We start from the raw sequence: 23,512 nt of genomic DNA on the forward strand, positions 1-23,512 counted from the left end.
GGATAATTGATCATTAGAAAACCCTTTTGCAATTATGTTAGCACAGCTGAAAACTGTTGTGCTGATTTAAAGAAGCAATAAAACTTTTGAACGGTAGTGTATGTGCGCATATGAGCAGGTACAGTGCCTTCAGAAAGTATTCAGAGCCTTTGACTTTTTACACATTTTGCTTGGTTACTTATTCTAAAATGTATCCACAAAATGTTTTCTCCTCATCAATTTATAATTATTTTTATTTTATTTTATATATATATCAAAACGGATATATCACATTTACATAAGTATTCAGACCCTTTACTCAGTACTTTGTTGAAGCACCTTTGGCAGTGATTCTTGGGTATGATGCTACAAGCATGGCACATCTGTATTTGGGGAGTTTCTCCCATTCTTCTCTGCAGATCCTCTCAAGCTCTGTCAGGTTGGATGGGTAGCGTTGCTGCACAGCTATTTTCAGGTCTCTCCAGAGTCGTTAGATCGGGTTCAAGTCCGGACTTTGGCTGGGCCACTCAAGGACATTCAGAGTCTTGTCCCGAAGCCACTCCTGAGTTGTTTTGGCTGTGTGCTTAGGGTTGTTGTCCTGTTGGAAGCTGAACCTTTGCCCCAGTCTGAGGTCCTGAGCGCTCTGGAACAGGTTTTCATCAAGGATCTCTCTGTACTCTTCTCTGTTTATCTTTCCCTCAATTCTGACTAGTCTCCCAGTCCCTGCTGCTGAAAAACATCCTCACAGCATGATGCTGCTACCACCATGCTTCACTGTAGGGATGGTGCCAGGTTTCCTCCAGACGTGACGCTTGGCATTAAGGCCAAAGAGTTGAATCTTGGTTTCATCAGACCAGAGAATCTTGTTTCTTATGGTCTGAGAGTCTTTAGGTGTCTTTTGGCAAACTCAAAGCGGGCCGTCATTTGCCTTTTACTGAGGAGTGGCGTCCGTCTGGCCACGCTACCATAAAGGTCTGATTGGTCAACTGCTGCAGAGATGGCTGTCCTTCTGGAAGGTTCTCCCATCTCCACAGAGGAACTCTAGAGCTCTGTCAGAGTGACCATTGGGCTCTTGGTCACCTCCCTGACCAGAACTTCTTCCATTTAAGAATGATGGAGGTCACTGAGTTCTTGGGGACCTTCAATGCTGCATAAATGTTTTGGTACCCTTCCCCAGATCTGTGCCTTGACACAGTCCTGCCTCGGAGCTCTACGGACAATTAATTCGACCTCATGGCTTGGTTTCTGCTCTGACATGCACTAACTGTGGGACCTTATATAGACAGTAGTTACCTTTCCAAATCATGTCCAATCAATTGAATTTTCCACAGGTGGACTCCAATCAAGTTTTAGAATAAGGCTGTAGCGTAACAAAATGTGGAAAAAGTAAAGGGGTCTGAAAGCCTTCCGAAGGCACTGCATGTGTGAGATTATGTGTGCGTGTCTGTGTATGGGTTAGTGTATGTTTATGACTGACCGGTAGCCGAGCCCACTATGTCTCTGGATGGTGATTCTGACATGGCGTCTGCCAGCCTCTCTCTCAGCCCCTCCTCGGTGGACTCCACAGAGCTCATGTGACGCAGGCCAAAGCTCTCTGGCCAGCTGCCACACACCTCCAGCAGAGTCACACTGCGGTCAAACGTCCCTGGAACACAAACACCACCATTTAGAGACGGTCGGCACAACACAACCACACACACAGTCAATAGAAACCCAAAACCTAGTCAGTTAAGGTACACACAGTAGAAATTAGATATATGATCTGTTAAAGTGCACACTGATCAGTTTAACCATACACACTGTCAAAATACAAGCAAGAATCTTCTAATAGTCAGTATAACGGCATGCTCGCAATTGCACACTTAGTCAGTCCAACCACATACACCACAGTCAGTCCAAATACACAACCACATTCACAACCACACACTAAATCCATATAACCACACAGATGGTCAAGTGGAGTACTGCCATCAAACACCTAAGCTGTGTTTGAATACTCATACTAACCGCACTAACTGTACTATTTGTGATGTACATTGAGTATGTAGTATGCTTATTGGTTTTAGTATGGATATAGTTATTATGCCAAATCTTCCCGGATGTCGTGCTACATTCCCCCAAAATTTGAAGAACACATGCAGTGGACACGATTCCCATGCTTTTAGGGTCCATAATGCAATTCTCCAGAAAATGGGCGTGGTACCACAACATTTTCAGATTTGAAGAAAATGGCGGAAAATATGCAGTCAAAGTCCGACGAGAGCGGATACAAATGTATTGCTTTAACTAATTATGACAAATTTTAAGAGAATGTTGAGCAACGTAATAAAAAAGTAATGACCTTTCAAATAAGTTACACGTTATGTTGGCTGTCAGTTAGCAACGCTAGCCTTACGAACTGCATAGCATTATAGCAGTTGCTTGTATGTACCGGTATGTTAGCTAGCTACCTAACGTTAGTTGGCTACTAGTACATCGAACTTGCCAGTATATTAACTATATGCTATCCAACTAACTACCCAACATTTATTGACTTGATTATTCACTTTATTCTTATCTAAGTGGTATAGTCGCTGTGTGTTCTCAATGGACATTGTTAAAGATGTCTAGTTAGTTATTTGTTATGCTAACAAGCTAGCAAGAAGTTGCATAGCAACAGCATCAACTTCCAGTAGACAGGCGAAGTGCTAGTACACTCAACTGAAATAATACAATTTGTTTACAGTACACTAACATGAACAAATAGTATGTATAGTTGAAGTCGGAAGTTTATATACACTTAGGTTGGAGTCATTAAAACTAGTTTTTAAACCACTCCACAAATTTCTTGTTAATTAACAAATATAGTTTTGGCAAGTCGGTTAGGACATCTACTTTGTGCATGTGTAGCAGTGTGATGTTGCTCCCCTAGATTATGCACCAAGTTGCACACAAGGACAACTTCAAATAAGCGGTCAAGAGGGGATGTTAATAATTTGATAAAATGTAATTACAGCTGCATAGCTAATGTTATTCTTTGGTGCACAAACACTTTTTCATATCTATATTGTACATACACGTGATTGTAAAAGTTGTGTATATTTTGGTTTGGTCCATCGCGGGTTATCTGTATTTCCATACCCCCTTATTGTTCTCTTTTGCCTGACCTTCAGCTAGAAAGGTATGTTGTCCTTGGCTCCGAATTGGTTCAATATAAAACCGTGAAAATGTTACACAATGTGCTGTTGTGAAACCATAAGTTTTGTTACAATGTGAACAATATAAAGATTTATGTTAACAAGTTTCACCGAGCTCGCTAACTAGGGTACCTATTGTAACTTGTGAGTACTTGGGACAGTGTTTGAGTGAGTTTCTATGTGCTCGCACAGGTGCCTGAGAACTGTGATTGCGCCAAGGGCTAAAATATTGTGTGTTGTCTCTTCGTGTGCAGGTATGTCTTTTATTTTGTCCGAATTATGCTCTATATCATTTTACTTGTATTGTATGGTGTGCTCTTGTGCACTGAATGCGTGCACGCAGCAAGGTGCTTGAGAGCTGTGACTGCGCCAAGGGCTAAAATATTGTGTGTTGTCTCTTTGTGTGCAGGGCAAATAAAAATAATCCAACCAGCAGACCCCCAGCAGACCCCCAGCAGACCCCCAGCAGACCCCCAGCAGACCCCCAGTTGTGGCAGTGTCCTACATACACTAAGTTGACTGTGCCTTTAAACAGCTTGGAAAATTCCAGAAAATGATGCCATGGCTTTAGAAGCTTCTGATAGGCCAATTGACATCATTTGAGTCAATTGGAGGTGTACCTGTGGATGTATTTCAAGGCCTACCTTCAAACTCAGTGCCTCTTTGCTTGACATCATGGGAAAATAAAAAGAAATGAGCCAAGACCTCAGAAAAAAAATTGTAGACTTCCACAAGTCTGGTTAATCCTTGGGAGCAATTTCCAAACACCTGAAGGTACCACGTTCATCTGTACGCAAGTATAAACACCATGGGACCACGCAGCCATTATACCCCTCAGGAAGGAGACCCATTCTGTCTCCTAGATATGAGCATACTTTGGTACGAAAAATGCAAATCAATCCCAGAACAACAGCAAAGGACCTGCTGGAGGAAACAGCCAGAAGAGGACTGGCCTCTCTAGGTTTCTTCCTGAGTTCTGGCCTTTCTAGGGAGTGTTTCCTAGACACCGTGCTTCTACATCTGCATTGCTTGCTGTTTGGGGTTTTAGTCTGGGTTTCTGTACAGCACTTTGTGACATCAGTATCATGTAATAAGGGCTTTATAAAAACATTTGATTGATTGATTGATTGATTGAAGATGCTGGAGGAAACAGGTACAAAATGATCTATATCCACAGTAAAATGAGTCCTATATCGACATGCTTGCTTAGCAAGGAAGAAGTCACTGCTCCAAAACCGCCATAAAAAAGCCAGACTACGGTTTGCAACTGCACATGGGGAAAAAGATCGTACTTTTTGGAGAAATGTCCTCTAGTCTGATGAAACAAAAATAGAACTGTTTGGCCATAATGACCATCGTTATGTTTGGAGGAAAAAGGGGGAGGCTTGCAAGCCGAAGAACACCATCCCAACCATAGAGCACGGGGGTGGCAGCATCATGTTGTGGGGGCACTTAGCTGCAGGAGGGACTGGTGCACTTCACAAAATAGATGGCATCATGAGGCAGGAAAATTATGTGGCTATATTGAAGCAACATCTCAAGACACCAGGATGTTAAAGCTTGGTAGCAAATGGGTCTTCCAAATGGACAATGACCCCAAGCATACTTCCAAAGTTGTGATAAAATGGCTTAAGGACAACAAAGTCAAGATATTGGAGTGGCCATCACAAAGCCCTGGCCTCAATCCTATAGAAATGTGTGGGCAGAACTGAAAAAGTTTGTGCGAGCAAGGAGGTCTACAAACCGAATCAGTTACACCAGCTCTGTCAGGAGGAATGGGCCAAAATTCACCCAACTTATTTTGGGAAGCTTGTGGAAGGCTACCCGAAATGTTAGACCCAAGTTAAACAATTTAAAGGCAATGCTACCAAATACTAATTGAGTGTTTGTAAACTTCTGACCCACTGGGAATGTGATGACAGAAATAAAAGCTGAAATAAATCATTCTCTCGACTACTTTTCTGACATTTCACATTTTTAAAATAAAGTGGTGATCCTAACTAGCCTAAGACAGGGAGTTTTTACTAGGATTAAATGTCAGGAATTGTGAAAAACTGAGTTTAAATGTATTTGGCTCAGGTGTAACTTCAACTGTACACTCATTAAGTATGTAGTATACATACACACTGAATTAAGTCAAGAGATTTAGTAGCTGGGACAAAGGCTGCAGCTACTGACTATGGCCCTGGTTAAAGGGATACTTCGGGATTTTGGCAACGAAGCCCAGTCACTGCGCTAACGCTAGAAAACCCTGCTAGCAGGGCGAGTGGATGGGAGGGATGGCATCAAACTAGGGAAAGTTAAGAGCCACTGGACTGATAAACAGAGGAAAGAGAGAGAGACAGGCAGATGTTGAGAAAGACAATGACTGACAGAAAAGGAGATGATAGAGCAGAGGAAAGAAAAAAGGTAAAACAGAGAAGGAAATAGAGAGAAAAACACCAGAACAAGACTGGAATGATCTTTATCATAGAAGAACTGCTATTGTTTGGTTCTCTGGTGGTTGTTTGCTGGTTGTTATTTGGGGGTTGTTATTTGGTTCTCTCTACCTGACACCTTGTCCCCTGGCCCAGACTGGGTCTGTGTTATCAGAAGGAGCAGCGACAGTGGACTCTTTGATCTCAGAGTTAAGTTCAGTGGCTATCTAGGCCCTAGGTGTATGGAGGTCTGGCCAGCCTCAGCCACACTCCAGCCCACTGACAAGCTCTAATGCTGGGGCGAGAGCCTGCACGGGCTGCCCTGACTGGCCTGGTTTTACACACAGATAGGAAGGACCAGGTCTCCACTTGGCTATCTGCTGTTAAGACACACACTACACCGGGCCAGGCAGGAGAAGCTTATACCTTTGCACCACTTCATAAAGAATCTGTGTGTGTGACTCCTCAAAAGATCCCCCCTTGCCAGCAGGCCCACAATCAAAGCCATGGCCAAGAGCCTGTGTGCAGGGTGTTGTGGTGTGTGTGTGAGAGAGAACAGTAGCCCTGTGTGCCACAATAGCGCTCTTGAAGGTGACATGATGTTATTATGGTTACCAAGCGGTTGATTTGATGTTTTACCACAGTGTGGAATTGAATTTTCCACCGTTAAAACAACCCTCCGGCAATGCTGTGAAATGTGGCCTATCTTTCTGAGACCTCACTATGCTGGTATGTAAACCGTGAGCTAGTTCGTTTGTTTACATGGGCTGAGTATGTAATGAGTAAGTAATGCATGTAATTGAGGTGTGCAAGCTTGTGTTAGGCTGTGTCTGCGTGAGCGTCAGTGTGTCCTCCTGAATTCACTGTCACAGCACTTCAGACGCTCTATGGAGACTTCCTTCACAAATCTATTAACCCATCAGTCTCAATTAACATGATGGCAGGACCCTAATGGTACGACCTAATTTCTCTCTCACTCAGTCACAGTCACACACACACACACACACACACACACACACACACACACACACACACACACACACACACACACACACACACACACACACACACACACACACACACACACACACACCCACCCACCCACCCACCCACCCACCCACCCACTCACTCACTCACTCACTCACTCACTCACTCACTCACCCTGGGGTTCACATCAACAACTACAGAGCAAAAACATTAAACACAACACAGAAACCATTACACCAAAGTATGTGGTTTTAATTACTATTCCAAAACCACCATGACAATGGCCAAATGGACAATATAGATGTAACCCCCAGAGAATGATGAGCCAGATATGTAGCTGTCATGGTCAGTAGTCCCCCCCCCTCTCTCCCTGCATCAGGGGTGATGTCTGTTCGTTTATCCCATGTGTAACTCTGTGTTGTTGTTTTTGTCACACTGCTGTGCTTTATCTTGGCCAGGTCGCAGTTGTAAATGAGAACCTGTTCTCAACTGGCCTACCTGGTTAAATAAAGGTGAAATAAATAAAAATGTCTCCATGCTCCAGCATGTGACAGCAAGTCCCACTCCTCCACTCCGGTCATTATCATGATGATGCTAATGAAATAACAGCCAGACTCCTCAGGGTTAGTAGGAACCGAGGGGCGTAGTGAGTGTAGAGCAGCAGGAGGGGATTCTTCCTCTGCAGGGTGGGGCTTTGCTTCTCCATCCCTCTTTTCATTTTTCACTGACAATGTTCTAGGAACAACTAAAACATGAGGACATGATGTTCACAAGCATTTTAGTGACAGGAGAGAGAGAGAAGAGACAGAGGGGAGAGAGAGAGAGTGAGAGAGAGAAGCGAGATGAGAAAGATAGCAGGGAGAAGAGAGAACGAGACAGGGAGGATGTGGACAAACCCACATTTTTTCATCATGGTTAAACTAAAACCCAGGCTGGATTAGTTCTCTCCCAGCTGTTGGTTCACCGCCACACCGACTGAAGATCAGGTCCTACTGATCTCTCCCAACGCTAGTTTCCTTAAAGACTTAATCAGTGTGTGTGTGTTCACCTTTACAACAGGGCAACAGCTCTGGATGGCACAGCTGGACACAAACACACACTGCACGCAACGCATAACAACCGGCCACAAGCCATCATCTCTGGGCTACCTGGTTGCTAAACAGCCTAATGACGGGAGGCTAACGGTTGGCTAGCTGATAGCGGTAATTCAATTAGGCTTTACTGCAGGGGGGTGTCATTAGAGTGATGGAGCTAACGAGGCTTAGTGCTGTAAACGGAGGGTTGTGACTCTGGGACGGCAGTTATTTGTGTTGGAAAAACAAATGCCTTCTGGTAACAAACATGCCACTGCGTAAATCACGATTTGACCGGAGGGAACGCGACAGAGGTGTACATTTGGAAAGATACAGACTAACCCTCTGAGTTGGACCTGGGCAGCCTGTACCTGGAGCAGGGAGGGCATGGCTGTCTTGGTGTGATGACTAGCTGGGATGTGAGGCGGCAGACTTGAGGTTGAGGCTGTGTCTTAATCAGTAGGCTCTGTCCTCACAGTGGTTGTGAAACATACACACATACACACTTCTTCTTACGCTGTGAACCAAGTCTGACAGAGTGTGTGTGACAGTGGCCAGGCAGGGCCATGGAGACAGGAGTCAGTGAAAGAGTGGAGAGCTGCCTGCCAGAGTAGTTTAGTGGTGGGCGACATGTTAGTGTTAATGGAGATGGATTAACAGCTGTGATAGGTAGCTAGGAGGTCTCTCTTTGCTCTTCACTAGATACCCTTTCTTTCATTACACTAGGCCCTGCTTTTAAATACATTTACCCCCCCCCCCCCCTCCCCTCTCTCTCCTGGGTCGGCTGAGTACTAGTAATCCTTTCAATAGTGGGGCTTGCCCGGGGCCAAAGACTCACGCCCGCGCACACACACACACTTACAAACACGCATGCGCGGCTGCGCTCACATAGTCATCACACAGAACACACACGTAAGCGCACACACACGTAAGCACACACACACACACACACAAAGGCTCTTCACTTTGCACCTCCCTGTTTAAAGCCAGTTTAAAGGAGAGTCAGAGGCGCAATGATGGCTAGCTCACGATTAGCCTTAAACCTTTAATAGGTGAGACGGTCTCTGCACTGTGTGTGGTACTGTCAGACAGACTTCAAAGTCTCTGAGACACATATACACACACACATACATTAACACGCCTCTGTGCTGTAGTGTGTTTACATACAGTTCTGACTAGGGTTGTTACCGTGACCATATTACCGCCACACCTGCGGTCACGAGTCATGAGGGTAGTCAAATTCCATGTGACTGTTTAGTCACGGTAACTAGGCTTCTCCAAGCGCTGATGATGCCGATGGTCATTAGTAGCCTACCAAACGTGCTAACTGCCTGGTACTCAGCACACTATTGTCCCGCTAATCACTCTGACATCAAGGCAAATGTAATCGAAAATTGAATCAAACACTTCATGAGAGCTCATGTTGCCAACATTTCTATAGGCAGGCTATGAAACTGCGGAGAAAACAAAGTGAAGGTCTCTATTAAAAAGAGGATCTTTCTATAGGCTAGGTCTACTATATTTCCATCTCAACTTTCCTAATATTAAGCACATTGTTCATCTTTACAACAGGAGTATAGCCTACCTGGCTGGCATCAAAATGAACCACATGAAAAGCATCCTCCCTTCCCTATTTATGTATTTTCCCCCGCTGCCCCTGTTTGGATACAGGTGCATGACAATGGTTCATTCTAAATCAAAACAAATTTCACATGTATATATTATTTAGTATATGTAAAGACAAGATTAAATCAAGAATAGTCTGATGGGTGACAATATTACCCTGTCACTCTGTGAATTATACATTATCACTTGTGAATGATGCCAAGCATAAGAAACTGCCTTGTTTTTTGCGACTTTTTCGAATCATAGTCGCACACCTCATGTAGCCTAGCCCATAGGCCTATATGTTTTGATAAGGTTTGTATCACACCTCATGTAGCCTAGCCCATAGGTCTATATGTTTTAATAAGGTTTGTATCACACCTCATGTAGCCTAGCCCATAGGTCTATATGTTTTGATAAGGTTTGTATCACACCTCATGTAGCCTAGCCCATAGGTCTATATGTTTTGATAAGGTTTGTATCACACCTCATGTAGCCTAGCCCATAGGCCTATATGTTTTGATAAGGTTTGTATCACACCTCATGTAGCCTAGCCCATAGGCCTATATGTTTTGATAAGGTTTGTATCACACCTCATGTAGCCTAGCCCATAGGCCTATATGTTTTGATAAGGTTTGTATCACACCTCATGTAGCCTAGCCCATAGGCCTATATGTTTTGATAAGGTTTGTATCACACCTCATGTAGCCTAGCCCATAGGCCTATATGTTTTGATAAGGTTTGTATCACACCTCATGTAGCCTAGCCCATAGGCCTATATGTTTTGATAAGGTTTGTATCACACCTCATGTAGCCTAGCCCATAGGCCTATATGTTTTGATAAGGTTTGTATCACACCTCATGTAGCCTAGCCCATAGGCCTATATGTTTTGATAAGGTTTGTATCACACCTCATGTAGCCTAGCCCATAGGCCTATATGTTTTGATAAGGTTTGTATCACACCTCATGTAGCCTAGCCCATAGGCCTATATGTTTTGATAAGGTTTGTATCACACCTCATGTAGCCTAGCACATAGGCCTATATGTTTTGATAAGGTTTGTATCACACCTCATGTAGCCTAGCCCATAGGCCTATATGTTTTGATAAGGTTTGTATCACACCTCATGTAGCCTAGCCCATAGGCCTATATGTTTTGATAAGGTTTGTATCACAACTAAAGTGGACAAATAACTTCTTAAAAGTAAGCACATTAATCCGCTTTACAAGGCTTTTCTCTTTCTTTCTCTCTCTCTTCTCTTGGAGGACCTGAGCCCAAGGACCATGCCCCAGGACTACCTGGCCTGATGACTCCTTGCTGTCCCCAGTCCACCGGGTCATGCTGCTGCTCCAATTTCAACTGTTCTGCCTGCGGCTATGGAACCCTGACCTGTTCACTGGACGTGCTACCTGTCCCAGACCTGGTCCCGGACCTCTCTGAGGTGCTGACCTGTTGCACCCTCTACAACCACTGTGATTATTATTACCTGACCCTGCTGGTCATCTATGAATGTTTGAACATCTTGGCCATGTTCTGTTATAATCTCCACCCAGAAGAGGACTGGCCACCCCTCAGAGCCTGGTTCCTCTCTAGGTTTCTTCCTAGGTTCTGGCCATTCTAGGGAGCTTTTCCTAGCCACCGTGCTTCTACACCTGCACCGCTTGCTGTTTGGGGTGTAGGGCTGGGTTTCTGTACAGCACTTTTGTGAGATCGATTGAATTTGATTGATAAGCAGCGAGTGAGTTTCAAGTTTGGGGAAGATAATTTTCACCATAAAAATGCACCTTTATAATAAAAGCATTACATGCATAATTGCAATTGTGTTGACTTTGATAATGGTGTTTTCCCGCTAATGAAACATTTGCGCTTATAAACTACTGCCATGTGCACATTGATGCGCTTATAATGTTGTCACGTTCTGACCATCGTTCGTGTGTGTTTTCCTTGTTTTAGTGTTGGTCAGGACGTGAACTGGGTGGGCATTCTATGTTGGATGTCTTGTTTGTCTATTTATATGTCTGGCCTGATATGGTTCTCAATCAGAGGCAGGTGTTAGTCATTGTCTCTGATTGGGAACCATATTTAGGTAGCCTGGGTTTCACTGTGTGTTTGTGGGTGATTGTCCTTAGTGTTAGTTTGCACCAGTTTAGGCTGTTTCGGTTTTCATTACGTTTATTATTTTGCACTGTTTGTATTTAGATTCGTGTTGCTATAGTCACAATAAACATGGATGTCAATCTACACGCCGCATTTTGGTCCGACTCTCCTTCTCATACAGAAAACCGTTACAAATGTGAAGAAGGTCCAACAGTTCATCAACATTTTAAGCTAAATGTTCTGATCTGTTTCGTCAGCCACATGGCGTAAAATGTTTATGCTAGTTGTTGTATTAACTTGGGATTTATTGCAGCCCACAACGTGCCCAGACTATGCTTAGAATATTTATTTCTCGCACAGAATAGGTCAACTTTTATACTAACGGGAATAGTAGATTGATATAGGCTAGTGTTTTTGCTGTTCGTTAGGCCTACTCATCTTATTGGATGACGAAACGTAAATGTGGACAGTACTTCCAATATCTTCAATATGCACCTCGGAATTGGATAAGGACATGCGCAGTTGCGTCCCTGATGTGTCTGTCTTCACTTGTAGCCTGTGAGAAAGACCTGATTATGTAATGGAGAGCCATGTGAGTGAGATACGCTTCAGATTGCGTAGCACTCAGGGAGAAGGGCACCACGCAGCACTCAGGGAGAAGGGCACCACGCAGCACTCAGGGAGAAGGGCACCACGCAGCACTCAGGGAGAAGGCCACCACGCAGCACTCAGGGAGAAGGGCACCACGCAGCACTCAGGGAGAAGGGCATCACGCAGCACTCAGGGAGAAGGGCACCACGCATCACTCAGGGAGAAGAACACAATGCAGCACTCAGGGAGAAGGGCACCACGCAGCACTCAGGGAGAAGGGCACCACGCAGCACTCAGGGAGAAGGGCACCATGCAGCACTCAGGGAGAAGGGCATCACGCAGCACTCAGGGAGAAGGGCACCATGCAGCACTCAGGGAGAAGGGCATCACGCAGCACTCAGGGAGAAGGACACAATGCAGCACTCTGGGCCACAAAAGGCATAGATTTTTTTTTAGGGTGCATTACGGCCACAAAGGGGATGTCGCCGTGAAATTCGAGGCATTATAAAGTGCTTGTCAAATTGTGAATGAGAGACTGAGTGCGTACAGACTACACAAAAAAACTAAGTAGAGCTCATTCCTTTCAAGCTGCTTTTTTCAAATCATTAGTTTCATCATGCAGCCTTATAATGTACAAAAAAATCTAAACATATAGCCCAATGTTTGTAAAACAACTAAAGTTACATTAATAACTAACTTAAGCATATAGGAGTACCTATTGCTTTCTTAACCTCTCAACACAGAATAACCACATGTGCGCACTCCCTCAAATCTATAAAATATTTCAATTTCATTCAGCTTTGTTCAATTGTATTCTTCATACTATAAAATAATATAACATAATGCCAAGGAATTGTAAGCAAATCTTGTTTGCTAAATGAACTAGTGTAGCCCACAGTCATTTGGCATAGCCAGATCAGGACAACTCAGAGTATGCTTATCTGTTCTTCTGAAATAAACTACATCATGCTTCTTTAGATCTGTCTCAAATAAGTAAGTGATTTATTGTGAAAGTGTAGGCCTTGTTACATGGATTTATTAGACTTTTAAAACTTAGATGTTCCAAAAGTCTGCATCAGTGGCCTGTAGGCTATGTGTGGAAGCCAGGAGATGCTAAATGTGTTTATGTTAATTAACGGTCAATTACCGTGAGACCGGCAGTTGTTTGCTTGACAATCATCGGCTGACGTAATTTTGTGACCGCCACAGCCCTATATCTGACCCACATGCTCTCTCTCGGTGGGGGGACCTTGAGGGCAACAGCATGGTCTTTGACCCGTTCAATAGGGAAAGTAAAGGGTCTAAAAGTGGCGGAAGGTTCAGTCAGTGAGATCAAAGGATAGAAGGGAGATAAGACCTCATTGTCCCAACAACAGGACGGTGAGAGTGACAAGGACGCAGATATCCCAGTAGATAATCACTCTCTGTTCTCTCTCTGTGTGTGGGATTAGACCTGTGACTCAGCCTGTCTCCCTTCTAATCTGAAACTGGAACCTTCATCATCAAAATGGCTGATAACGGGATACTGCAAATGCTGCACAGATTGTGGCTTGGAAAAACTTAATGTGTGTGTGTCAATGTACACGTGACTGCACCGTGTAGTTCCCAAACACACCAGTGCCATATGTTCATGTGTTTTGACCCAATGGTACCACACATATGTGTCTGTGTTTGCACACGCATCATGTAAAAACACAGAGCACCATGTGATGTGTGTCTTCTTCAGTACTGATTATGCTGGCTTGTCAAATGAAGTGGTGTGCACACAGTTATGAGGGCACCTGAGAGGGGACAGATTGGCTATCGAGAGCACACACACACCTCCCGATATAAATTACTGATAGAGTACGAGAGGCCTGGCATGATGCAGACTGGGTCTCTGGTGTGGAGAGCAGAAAAATATGGCAACATGGTTTATTCCTGGATAGGAATGTTCGCCATCTTATCAACACAATAAAATATAGATTTTTTTCACAGCAGTTTTAGGTTTAAAATATTATCTTTGGAATCCAGTCATAGGTTAGTCAGAATATTGACTGGGTCCAGTTATTTATCATACTACAGTCTATGTTCTAACTAGGCCTACCTTACCATGCCCTGTGCCCTCCAAACTCACCCCTCCTGTCCCTCATCATACCCCACCACAGGTTCTCCAGGTCCCCATAAGCCACCACCAAACATGACGCCGCCGGGTCCAGTGACCGGGCCAACCTGAAGGCCAACCTGGAGACCAACCTGGAGGCCACCCTGGAGACTAACCTGGAGGCCACCCTGGAGACCAACCTGGAGACCAACTTGGAGGCCAACCTGGAGACCAACCTGGAGGCCAACCTGGAGACCAACCTGGAGGCCACCCTGGAGGCCAACCTGGAGACCAACCTGGAGGCCAACCTGGAGGCCAACCTGGAGGCCAACCTGGAGGCCAACCCAGAGACCAACCCGGAGACCAACCTGGAGGCCAACCTGGAGACCAACCTGGAGGCCAACCTGGAGGCCAACCTGGAGGCCAACCCGGAGGCCACCCTGGAGGCCAACCCGGAGGCCACCCTGGAGGCCAACCTGGAGGCCAACCTGGACACCACTCTGGAGGCCACCCTGCCTTAAGGGGCCTGTGGATCTGGTTTGAAGGTCTGTTCTGCCGGTGTTTTGATGGCTCTGACCATTCAACAACACAGGAGAGAGACGGGGAATAAAGGGAAGTGAATGTGCCTTGCTGGGGGACAAGACCGCTCTGTTTTCTCCTTCTCTCGTTCTTTATACAGGACCCTGTGCTGACGGGGTGTGTGTGTTCGGGCCGTGTGGTGGTGATGATGGGTTGAGGAGGTGCCCTGGGCTTGATTAGAGGGGAGCCATGGTTTGACACAGAGAAGACCTCACCAGGGTGTGTTTCCTGACAAACGGCAGGCGTGGTCTGACAGTGTGTGTGTGTGTACTTCTACGGCCTGGTGCAGAGGGGTCACCCTCAGGGCGGAGAACCAAGCATTAACACTCCCTTGGTCAAACAGCAGGTTTCACTACAACCCAACATGGCAACACAGAGACGCAAATAGCCTTCATATCTTTCCCCAGAATCTGGCAACCCAGCAAACACAACGGATGGATCGCAAATGAGCCCTATGGGCTCCGGTCAAAAGTAATCTACTACAGCATATAGGGAATAGGGTGCCATTTGAGACAAATACAATCCCATGCCACTTTAACTTAACCCCTCCTAATTTAACACAGACTGGTTCTATCCCATTAAAAATAATGTATATAGCATCTCCCCAACCCAATCACCTTGGGGGGACTTGTCCCTTCACCTTATTACCATAAGTGGCTAACCACACCTAAACAAAGTGTGGGTCTAGGTAAAACATGGACTGTCTTTGGAAAACAAATGCCTATCTTTGGTAGTGCACTTCATGGTTTAGCAGTAGTTAAATGATTTCAGGAAGTATCATGATGCAGTGTAATTGAATGAGGCTAATGTGATGATGATGCGGTGACGGTCAGGAGTTACACACTGATGTTCAGGCCCATTTGTTTCCTTGACAGGACAGGAATGTGTCTCACTCTCTCTCACACGCTCTCTCCCTCCCTCTGTTGTCATAATCTCTCTATTTCCCATGGTAACAACCCCATCCCCAATTGTTATAAGATCACAGAGGGGACCTACTTCCAGGAAGTAAAATCTGCTTTTGGAGAGAATCCTCTCTATTGGAGAGGATTCAACACCTAAAGTACCTCTAATCTCATTGTCAACACATAACACTGATCACAACACCATGTAAGACCAGGAGTGTGTGTATGTGTGTGTCTGTGATTGGGTTATCAATCATAGACACAAGTGGTTTGTCTTTCTTGGGTACAACTCACAATCCATCTTAAAAGGAAGTAATCTGATTGGACAAGAAATGTGTTAGGTTGTTTATCCGGACGTGGAGTGTAGAGCTTCAGTTCAGTTCTGATGTGATGTAGAGAGCTTCAGTTCAGTTCTGATGTGATGTAGAGAGCTTCAGTTCAGTTCTGATGTGATGTAGAGAGCTTCAGTTCAGTTCTGATGTGATGTAGAGAGCTTTAGTTCAGTTCTGATGTGATGTAGAGAGCTTTAGTTCAGTTCTGATGTGATGTAGAGAGCTTCAGTTCAGTTCTGATGTGATGTAGAGAGCTTTAGTTCAGTTCTGATGTGATGTAGAGAGCTTCAGTTCAGATCTGATGTGATGTAGAGAGCTTCAGTTCAGTTCTGATGTGATGTAGAGAGCTTCAGTTCAGTTCTGATGTGATGTAGAGAGCTTTAGTTCAGTTCTGATGTGATGTAGAGAGCTTCAGTTCAGTTCTGATGTGATGTAGAGAGCTTTAGTTCCGTTCTGATGTGATGTAGAGAGCTTTAATTCAGGCTGATATGATTGTGTCCTAAACCAAGTATTCACCTGGGACAAGTTATTTTCTCTCATCTTTGTCTCATTCTGTAATTTTCCGAAAGCCGCTTATCTGGCTGTCGCTGGACCCCTCTATACCCTCTATCCATGGGTATTCACAAAATCTGACCCTAGTCACCTACTCTTGGGATGGCATTAGTGTCAGTAGTAGTGGACTGTAGGCGCCGGTTACTTCCGGCGCCGACAGAGATGGCCGCCTCGCTTCGCGTTCCTAGGAAACTGTGCAGTTTTTTGATGTGTTATTTCTTATATTGGTACCCCAGGTAATCTTAGGTTTCATTACATACAGTCGGGAAGAACTACTGAGTATAAGAGCAACGTCAACTCACCATCAGTACGACCAGGAATATTACTTTCCCGAAGCGGATCCTGTGTTCTGCATTTCACCCAGGACAACGGAATGGATCCCAGCCTGCGACCCAAAACAAAGATGTCTTAAAAGAGGGAAACGAAGCGGTCTTCTGGTCAGGCTCCGGAGACGGGCACATCACGCACCACTCCCTAGCATACTTCTCGCCAATGTCCAGTCTCTTGACAACAAGGTTGATGAAATCCGAGCAAGGGTAGCATTCCAGAGGGACATCAGAGACTGTAACGTTCTTTGCTTCACGGAAACATGGCTCACTCGAGAGACGCTAACGGAATCGGTGCAGCCAGCTGGTTTCTTCACGCATCGCGTCGACATAAACAAACATCTTTCTGGTAAGAAGAGGGGCGGGGGCGTATGCCTTATGGTTAACGAGACGTGGTGTGGTCACAACAACATACAGGAACTCAAGTCCTTCTGTTATTCCTCACAATCGACCGCATTATCTACCAAGGGAATTCTCTTCGATTATAATCACAGCGGTATATATTCCCACCCAAGCAGACACATCGATGGCTTTGAACAAACTTTATTTGACTCTTTGCAAACTGGAAACCACATATCCTGAGGCTGCATTCATTGTAGTTGGGGATTTTGACAAGGCTAATCTGAAAACAAGACTCCCTAAATTGTATCAGCATATCGATTGCGCAACCAGGGCTGGTAAAACCTTGGATCATTGCTATTCTAACTTCTGCGACGCATATAAGGCCCTCCCCCGCCCTCCTTTCGGAAAAGCTGACCACAACTCCATTTTGTTGCTCCCTGCCTACAGACAGAAGCTAAAACAAGAAGCTCCCGCGCTCAGGTCTGTTCAACGCTGGTCCGACCAATCTGATTCCACGCTCCAAGACTGCTTCCATCACGTGGACTGGGATATGTTCCACATTGCGTCCAACAACAACATTGACGAATACGCTGATTCGGTGAGCGAGTTCATTAGAAAGTGCATTGAAGATGTCGTTCCCATAGCAACGATTAAAACATTCCCAAACCAGAAACCGTGGATTGATGGCAGCATTCGCGTGAAACTGAAAGCGCGAACCACTGCTTTTAACCAGGGCAAGGTGACCGGAAACATGACCGAATACAAACAGTGTGTGTAGCTATTCCCTCCGGAAGGCAATCAAACAAGCTAAGCGTCAGTATAGAGACAAAGTAGAGTCGCAATTCAACGGCTCAGACACAAGAGGTATGTGGCAGGGTCTACAGTCAATCACGGATTACAAAAAGAAAACAAGCCCCGTCACGGACCAGGATGTCTTGCTCCCAGGCAGACTAAATAACTTTTTTGCCCGCTTTGAGGACAATACAGTGCCACTGACACTGCCCACAACCAAAACATGCAGACTCTCCTTCACTGCAGCGACGTGAGTAAAACATTTAAACGTGTTAACCCTCGCATGGCTGCAGGCCCTGACGGCATCCCAAACCGCGTCCTCAGAGCATGCGCAGACCAGCTGGCTGGTGTGTTTACGGACATATTCAATCAACCCTTATCCCAGTCTGCTGTTCCGACATGCTTCAAGAGGGCCACCATTGTCCCTGTTCCCAAGAAAGTTAAGGTAACTGAGCTAAACGACTACCGCCCCGTAGCACTCACTTCCGTCATCATGAAGTGCTTTAAGAGACTAGTCAAGGACCATATCACCTCCACCCTGCCTGACACCCTAGACCCACTCCAATTTGCTTACCGCCCAAATAGGTCCACAGATGATGCAATATCAACCACACTGCACACTGCCCTAACCCATCTGGACAAGAGGAATACCTATGTGAGAATGCTGCTCATCGACTACAGCTCAGCATTTAACACCATAGTACCCTCCAAACTCGTCATCAAGCTCGAGACCCTGGGTCTCGACCCCGCCCTGTGCAACTGGGTACTGGACTTCCTGACGGGCCGCCCCCAGGTGGTAAGGGTAGGTAACAACATCTCCACCCCGCTGATCCTCAACACTGGGGCCCACAAGGGTTCGTTCTGAGCCCTCTCCTGTACTCCCTGTTCACCCACGACTGCGTGGCCATGCACGCCTCCAACTCAATCATCAAGTTTGCGGACGACACTACAGTGGTAGGCTTGATTACCAACAACGACGAGACGGCCTACAGGGAGGAAGTGAGGGCCCTCGGAGTGTGGTGTCAGGAAAATAACCTCACACTCAACGTCAACAAAACTAAGGAGATGATTGTGGACTTCAGGAAACAGCAGAGGGAGCACCCCCCCCTTTCCACATCGATGGGACAGTAGTGGAGAGGGTAGTAAGTTTTACTTTACGTTCCTCGGCGTACACATCACAGACAAACTGAATTGGTCCACCCACACAGACAGCGTTGTGAAGAAGGCGCAGCAGCGCCTCTTCAACCTCAGGAGGCTGAAGAAATTTGGCTTGTCACCAAAAGCACTCACAAACTTCTACAGATGCACAATCGAGAGCATAGTGTCGGGCTGTATCACCGCCTGGTACGGCAACTGCTCCGCCCACAACCGTAAGGCTCTCCAGAGGGTAGTGAGGTCTGCACAACGCATCACCGGGGGCAAACTACCTGCCCTCCAGGACATCTACACCACCCGATGTCACAGGAAGGCCATAAAGATCATCAAGGACAACAACCACCCGAGCCACTGCCTGTTCACCCCACTATCATCCAGAAGGCGAGGTCAGTACAGGTGCATCAAAGCAGGGACTGAGAGACTGAAAAACAGCTTCTATCTCAAGGCCATCAGACTGTTAAACAGCCACCACTAACATTGAGTGGCTGCTGCCAACACGCTGACTCAACTTCAGCCACTTTAATAATGGGAATTGATGGAAATTGATGTAAAATATATCACTAGCCACTTTAAACAATGCTACTTAATATAATGTTTACATACCCTACATTACTCATCTCATATGTATATGTATATACTGTACTCTATATCATCTACTGCATCTTTATGTAATACATGTATCACTAGCCACTTTAAACTATGCCACTTTGTTTACATACCCTACATTACTCATCTCATATGTATATACTGTACTCGATACCATCTACTGTATCTTGCCTATGCCGCTCTGTACCATCACTCATTCACATATCTTTATGTACATATTCTTTATCCCCTTACACTTGTGTCTATAAGGTAGTAGTTTTGGAATTGTTAGCTAGATTACTTGTTGGTTATTACTGCATTGTCGAACTAGAAGGACAAGCATTTCGCTACACTCGCATTAACATCTGCTAACCATGTGTATGTGACAAATAAAATTTGATTTGATTTGATTTATTGTTGGCTGTAGATTTCTCCACATACAGTACTGTACATCAATATTCTGATAACGCTTCCGTGGTTTTAGAGTCTTCACATTAATCATGTAATGGAGTTTGAGCAGAGCCACCAAATGAATACAGCACATACATATTCCATAAGAAGTTATGATCACAGCTTTCATAATGGGACATTCTGATCTTACGAGAATATTATTGTTGAGTTGTGAAGAATGTTGGGAAAAATAAAGTGTGTTCCTACATAGTTGCAGGTCTCAATATCAAATCATTTCTGGGTAACAATTAAGTGCCTTACTGTAATTGTTTTCACTTACAATGATCAAAAATAAACAAAAATAGCTTCTTAGCAAAGGGACATTTCTCAAGCAAGAATTGTGCTAGGTCTCTTTGGGAGTGGTCTAAGTGGGGAAAGGAAAACTGACAATTTGCTGTTATTGGCAGAGAGGTTTTGGAACTCGCTTTCTTATTGGATATTAACTAATTTACCGCATGGTGAAGTCACCATGGAAGGCAAAAACTCCATCCAATCAAAACAGGCTGACATTTCTGGCTGTCTTTCCAAACAGCTCTTACTAAAAAAGGACATTATCATAACTTTTACAATTTCACAGTATCATTCCAAGCTCAGTGTAATATATTTATAAACCACAGAAAATCACATTTTAGACTGCACAGGGTCTTTAAGGTCGCCTCCCTGTCATTACTCTAGTCTGGTCTATTCACCTCTCATTTATATCTCCATTCACTCATTTTGGCCGAAAACCGCTTATCTGGCTTTTGCTGAACCCCTCTGGAGGGAGGATGAGAGAACGCTCCTTCCCTCACAAAATCCATCCCTAAATCAATGGTTATTCACAGAATCCAACCCTAGTCTACTACATTTGGAATGGCATTAGCAACACTAGGAGTGGACTGCACAGGCTGTAGATTCCTCAACGTGTGTGTGTGTGTGTGTGCAAGTATATGTGTGACTGTGTGTATGTGTGACTGTGAGTGCGCCACTGTATCTACAGTAAATAAAGAAAAAAGTCACATTCTAAACATGCTCTTAATAATTGAATGGATACACAAGCATTAGTCAATGTATCTGCCTTAGCCCTGGGTCCAGCCCCTGCCTGGCCTCCAAACAAGCTCTGGAAATCCTCACCCCACATACCTGCAGTAAAAGTGTCAGGAGCTGCGCTTATATTACGCACGCACACACACACAGCGTTGAGGTCTCAGTAGCCCTGTCTTGATACACACACGTCCAGCCCTGCCTGTCTCTCTCCAGTCTTCCATAATGGAGATCACCAAACATTTACAGACAAATAGTCTAGATCCATATTGACATAGACAGACATGCCTTGATACAGTACTAATGACATTAACCACACAGAGGCTGTCACAGACTCAGGCGTTATTAAGCTGTCAGTCACTGCTGCATGCCAAATGGCACCCTATTCCCTATATAGTGCACTACCTTTGACAAGAGCCTCTGATAAAAAGTATCACACTATAAAGGGTATAATGGGGCAATTTAAGATGAATAAAGTTAATATTCAGTTAAGAGTAATCAACACAATGCATATGTTTTCCCTTTATATTATAGACATGATTTCCAGTGTTCTATTTGGGACACTCCTTTTGATGGTCACTAAATTTGATACTGAACATTACGGAGGTTTTTATTTTTATTTCACATTACATTTACATTACATTGACTTGTAAGATGGGATGATGTCAAGGTGAATTTAGAGCTATGTAGGTTAGGCTCAAACACAGGAGGGATCTGCATGGGGTGATGCATCCGTGTGTCTGGAGACGGAATAGGGGGTTATTAAAGGGATAGTATATATCCACCCCGTTATACAAAGACCGGACACACACAAACACACTTTGAAGAGAAGAGCAGTGATGTGTTAGTGTGTGTCATCTGGGACTGTAATCAGTGGTTCTCTATCAAGAGCTGCCAAAGCATTTACAGATCGATCTACACTGGCCCACGCCAACACACACACACACACACACACACACACACACACACACACACACACACACACACACACACACACACACACACACACACACACACACACACACAATGGTCATTATATATTATTGAAAGCTGCTGTTAAATGTCAAAACACATACAGTGCCTTGCGAAAGTATGCGGCCCCCTTGAACTTTGCGACCTTTTGCCACATTTCAGGCTTCAAACATAAAGATATAAAACTGGATATTTCAAACTTTTTTAACAAATCAAAAACTGAAAATTGGGCGTGCAAAATTATTCAGCCCTTTACTTTCAGTGCAGCAAACTCTCTCCAGAAGTTCAGTGAGGATCTCTGAATGATCCAATGTTGACCTAAATGACTAATGATGATAAATACAATCCACCTTTGTGTAATCAAGTCTCCGTATAAATGCACCTGCACTGTGATAGTCTCAGAGGTCCGTTAAAAGCGCAGAGAGCATCATGAAGAACAAGGAACACACCAGGCAGGTCCGAGATACTGTTGTGAAGAAGTTTAAAGCCGGATTTGGATACAAAAAGATTTCCCAAGCTTTAAACATCCCAAGGAGCACTGTGCAAGCGATAATATTGAAATGGAAGGAGTATCAGACCACTGCAAATCTACCAAGACCTGGCCGTCCCTCTAAACTTTCAGCTCAAACAAGGAGAAGACTGATCAGAGATGCAGCCAAGAGGCCCATGATCACTCTGGATGAACTGCAGAGATCTACAGCTGAGGTGGGAGACTCTGTCCATAGGACAACAATCAGTTGTATATTGTACAAATCTGGCCTTTATGGAAGAGTGGCAAGAAGAAAGCCATTTCTTAAAGATATCCATAAAAAGTGTCGTTTAAAGTTTGCCACAAGCCACCTGGGAGACACACCAAACATGTGGAAGAAGGTGCTCTGGTCAGATGAAACCAAAATTGAACTTTTTGGCAACAATGCAAAACGTTATGTTTGGCGTAAAAGCAACACAGCTGAACACACCATCCCCACTGTCAAACATGGTGGTGGCAGCATCATGGTTTGGGCCTGCTTTTCTTCAGCAGGGACAGGGAAGATTGTTAAAATTGATGGGAAGATGGATGGAGCCAAATACAGGACCATTCTGGAAGAAAACCTGATGGAAAAGCAGAAGACCTGAGACTGGGACGGAGATTTGTCTTCCAACAAGACAATGATCCAAAACATAAAGCAAAATCTACAATGGAATGGTTCAAAAATAAACATATCCAGGTGTTAGAATGGCCAAGTCAAAGTCCAGACCTGAATCCAATCGAGAATCTTTGGAAAGAACTGAAAACTGCTGTTCACAAATGCTCTCCATCCAACCTCACTGAGCTCGAGCTGTTTTGCAAGGAGGAATGGGAAAAAAATGTCAGTCTCTCGATGTGCAAAACTGATAGAGACATACCCCAAGCGACTTACAGCTGTAATCGCAGCAAAAGGTGGCGCTACAAAGTATTAACTTAAGGGGGCTGAATAATTTTGCACGCCCAATTTTTCAGTTTTTGATTTGTTA

General features: G+C 44.6%; 1 protein-coding gene across 6 annotated transcripts in view; it reads right to left on the reverse strand.

Annotated features, from left to right (window-relative positions):
* Positions 1 to 23,512, reverse strand: part of LOC139382361 (BCAS3 microtubule associated cell migration factor-like) — a 323,347-nt gene that overhangs the window by 27,976 nt on the left and 271,859 nt on the right. For all 6 annotated transcript variants that reach the window (XM_071126351.1, XM_071126350.1, XM_071126352.1 and 3 more), the window contains one exon: positions 1,457 to 1,624. In XM_071126351.1, coding sequence (XP_070982452.1) covers positions 1,457 to 1,624 — 168 coding nt within the window. The remainder of the gene's footprint in view (positions 1 to 1,456; positions 1,625 to 23,512) is intronic.

The sequence above is a fragment of the Oncorhynchus clarkii genome, chromosome 24 (assembly GCF_045791955.1).
Source record: "Oncorhynchus clarkii lewisi isolate Uvic-CL-2024 chromosome 24, UVic_Ocla_1.0, whole genome shotgun sequence".
NCBI classification, from domain to species: Eukaryota; Metazoa; Chordata; class Actinopteri; order Salmoniformes; family Salmonidae; genus Oncorhynchus; species Oncorhynchus clarkii.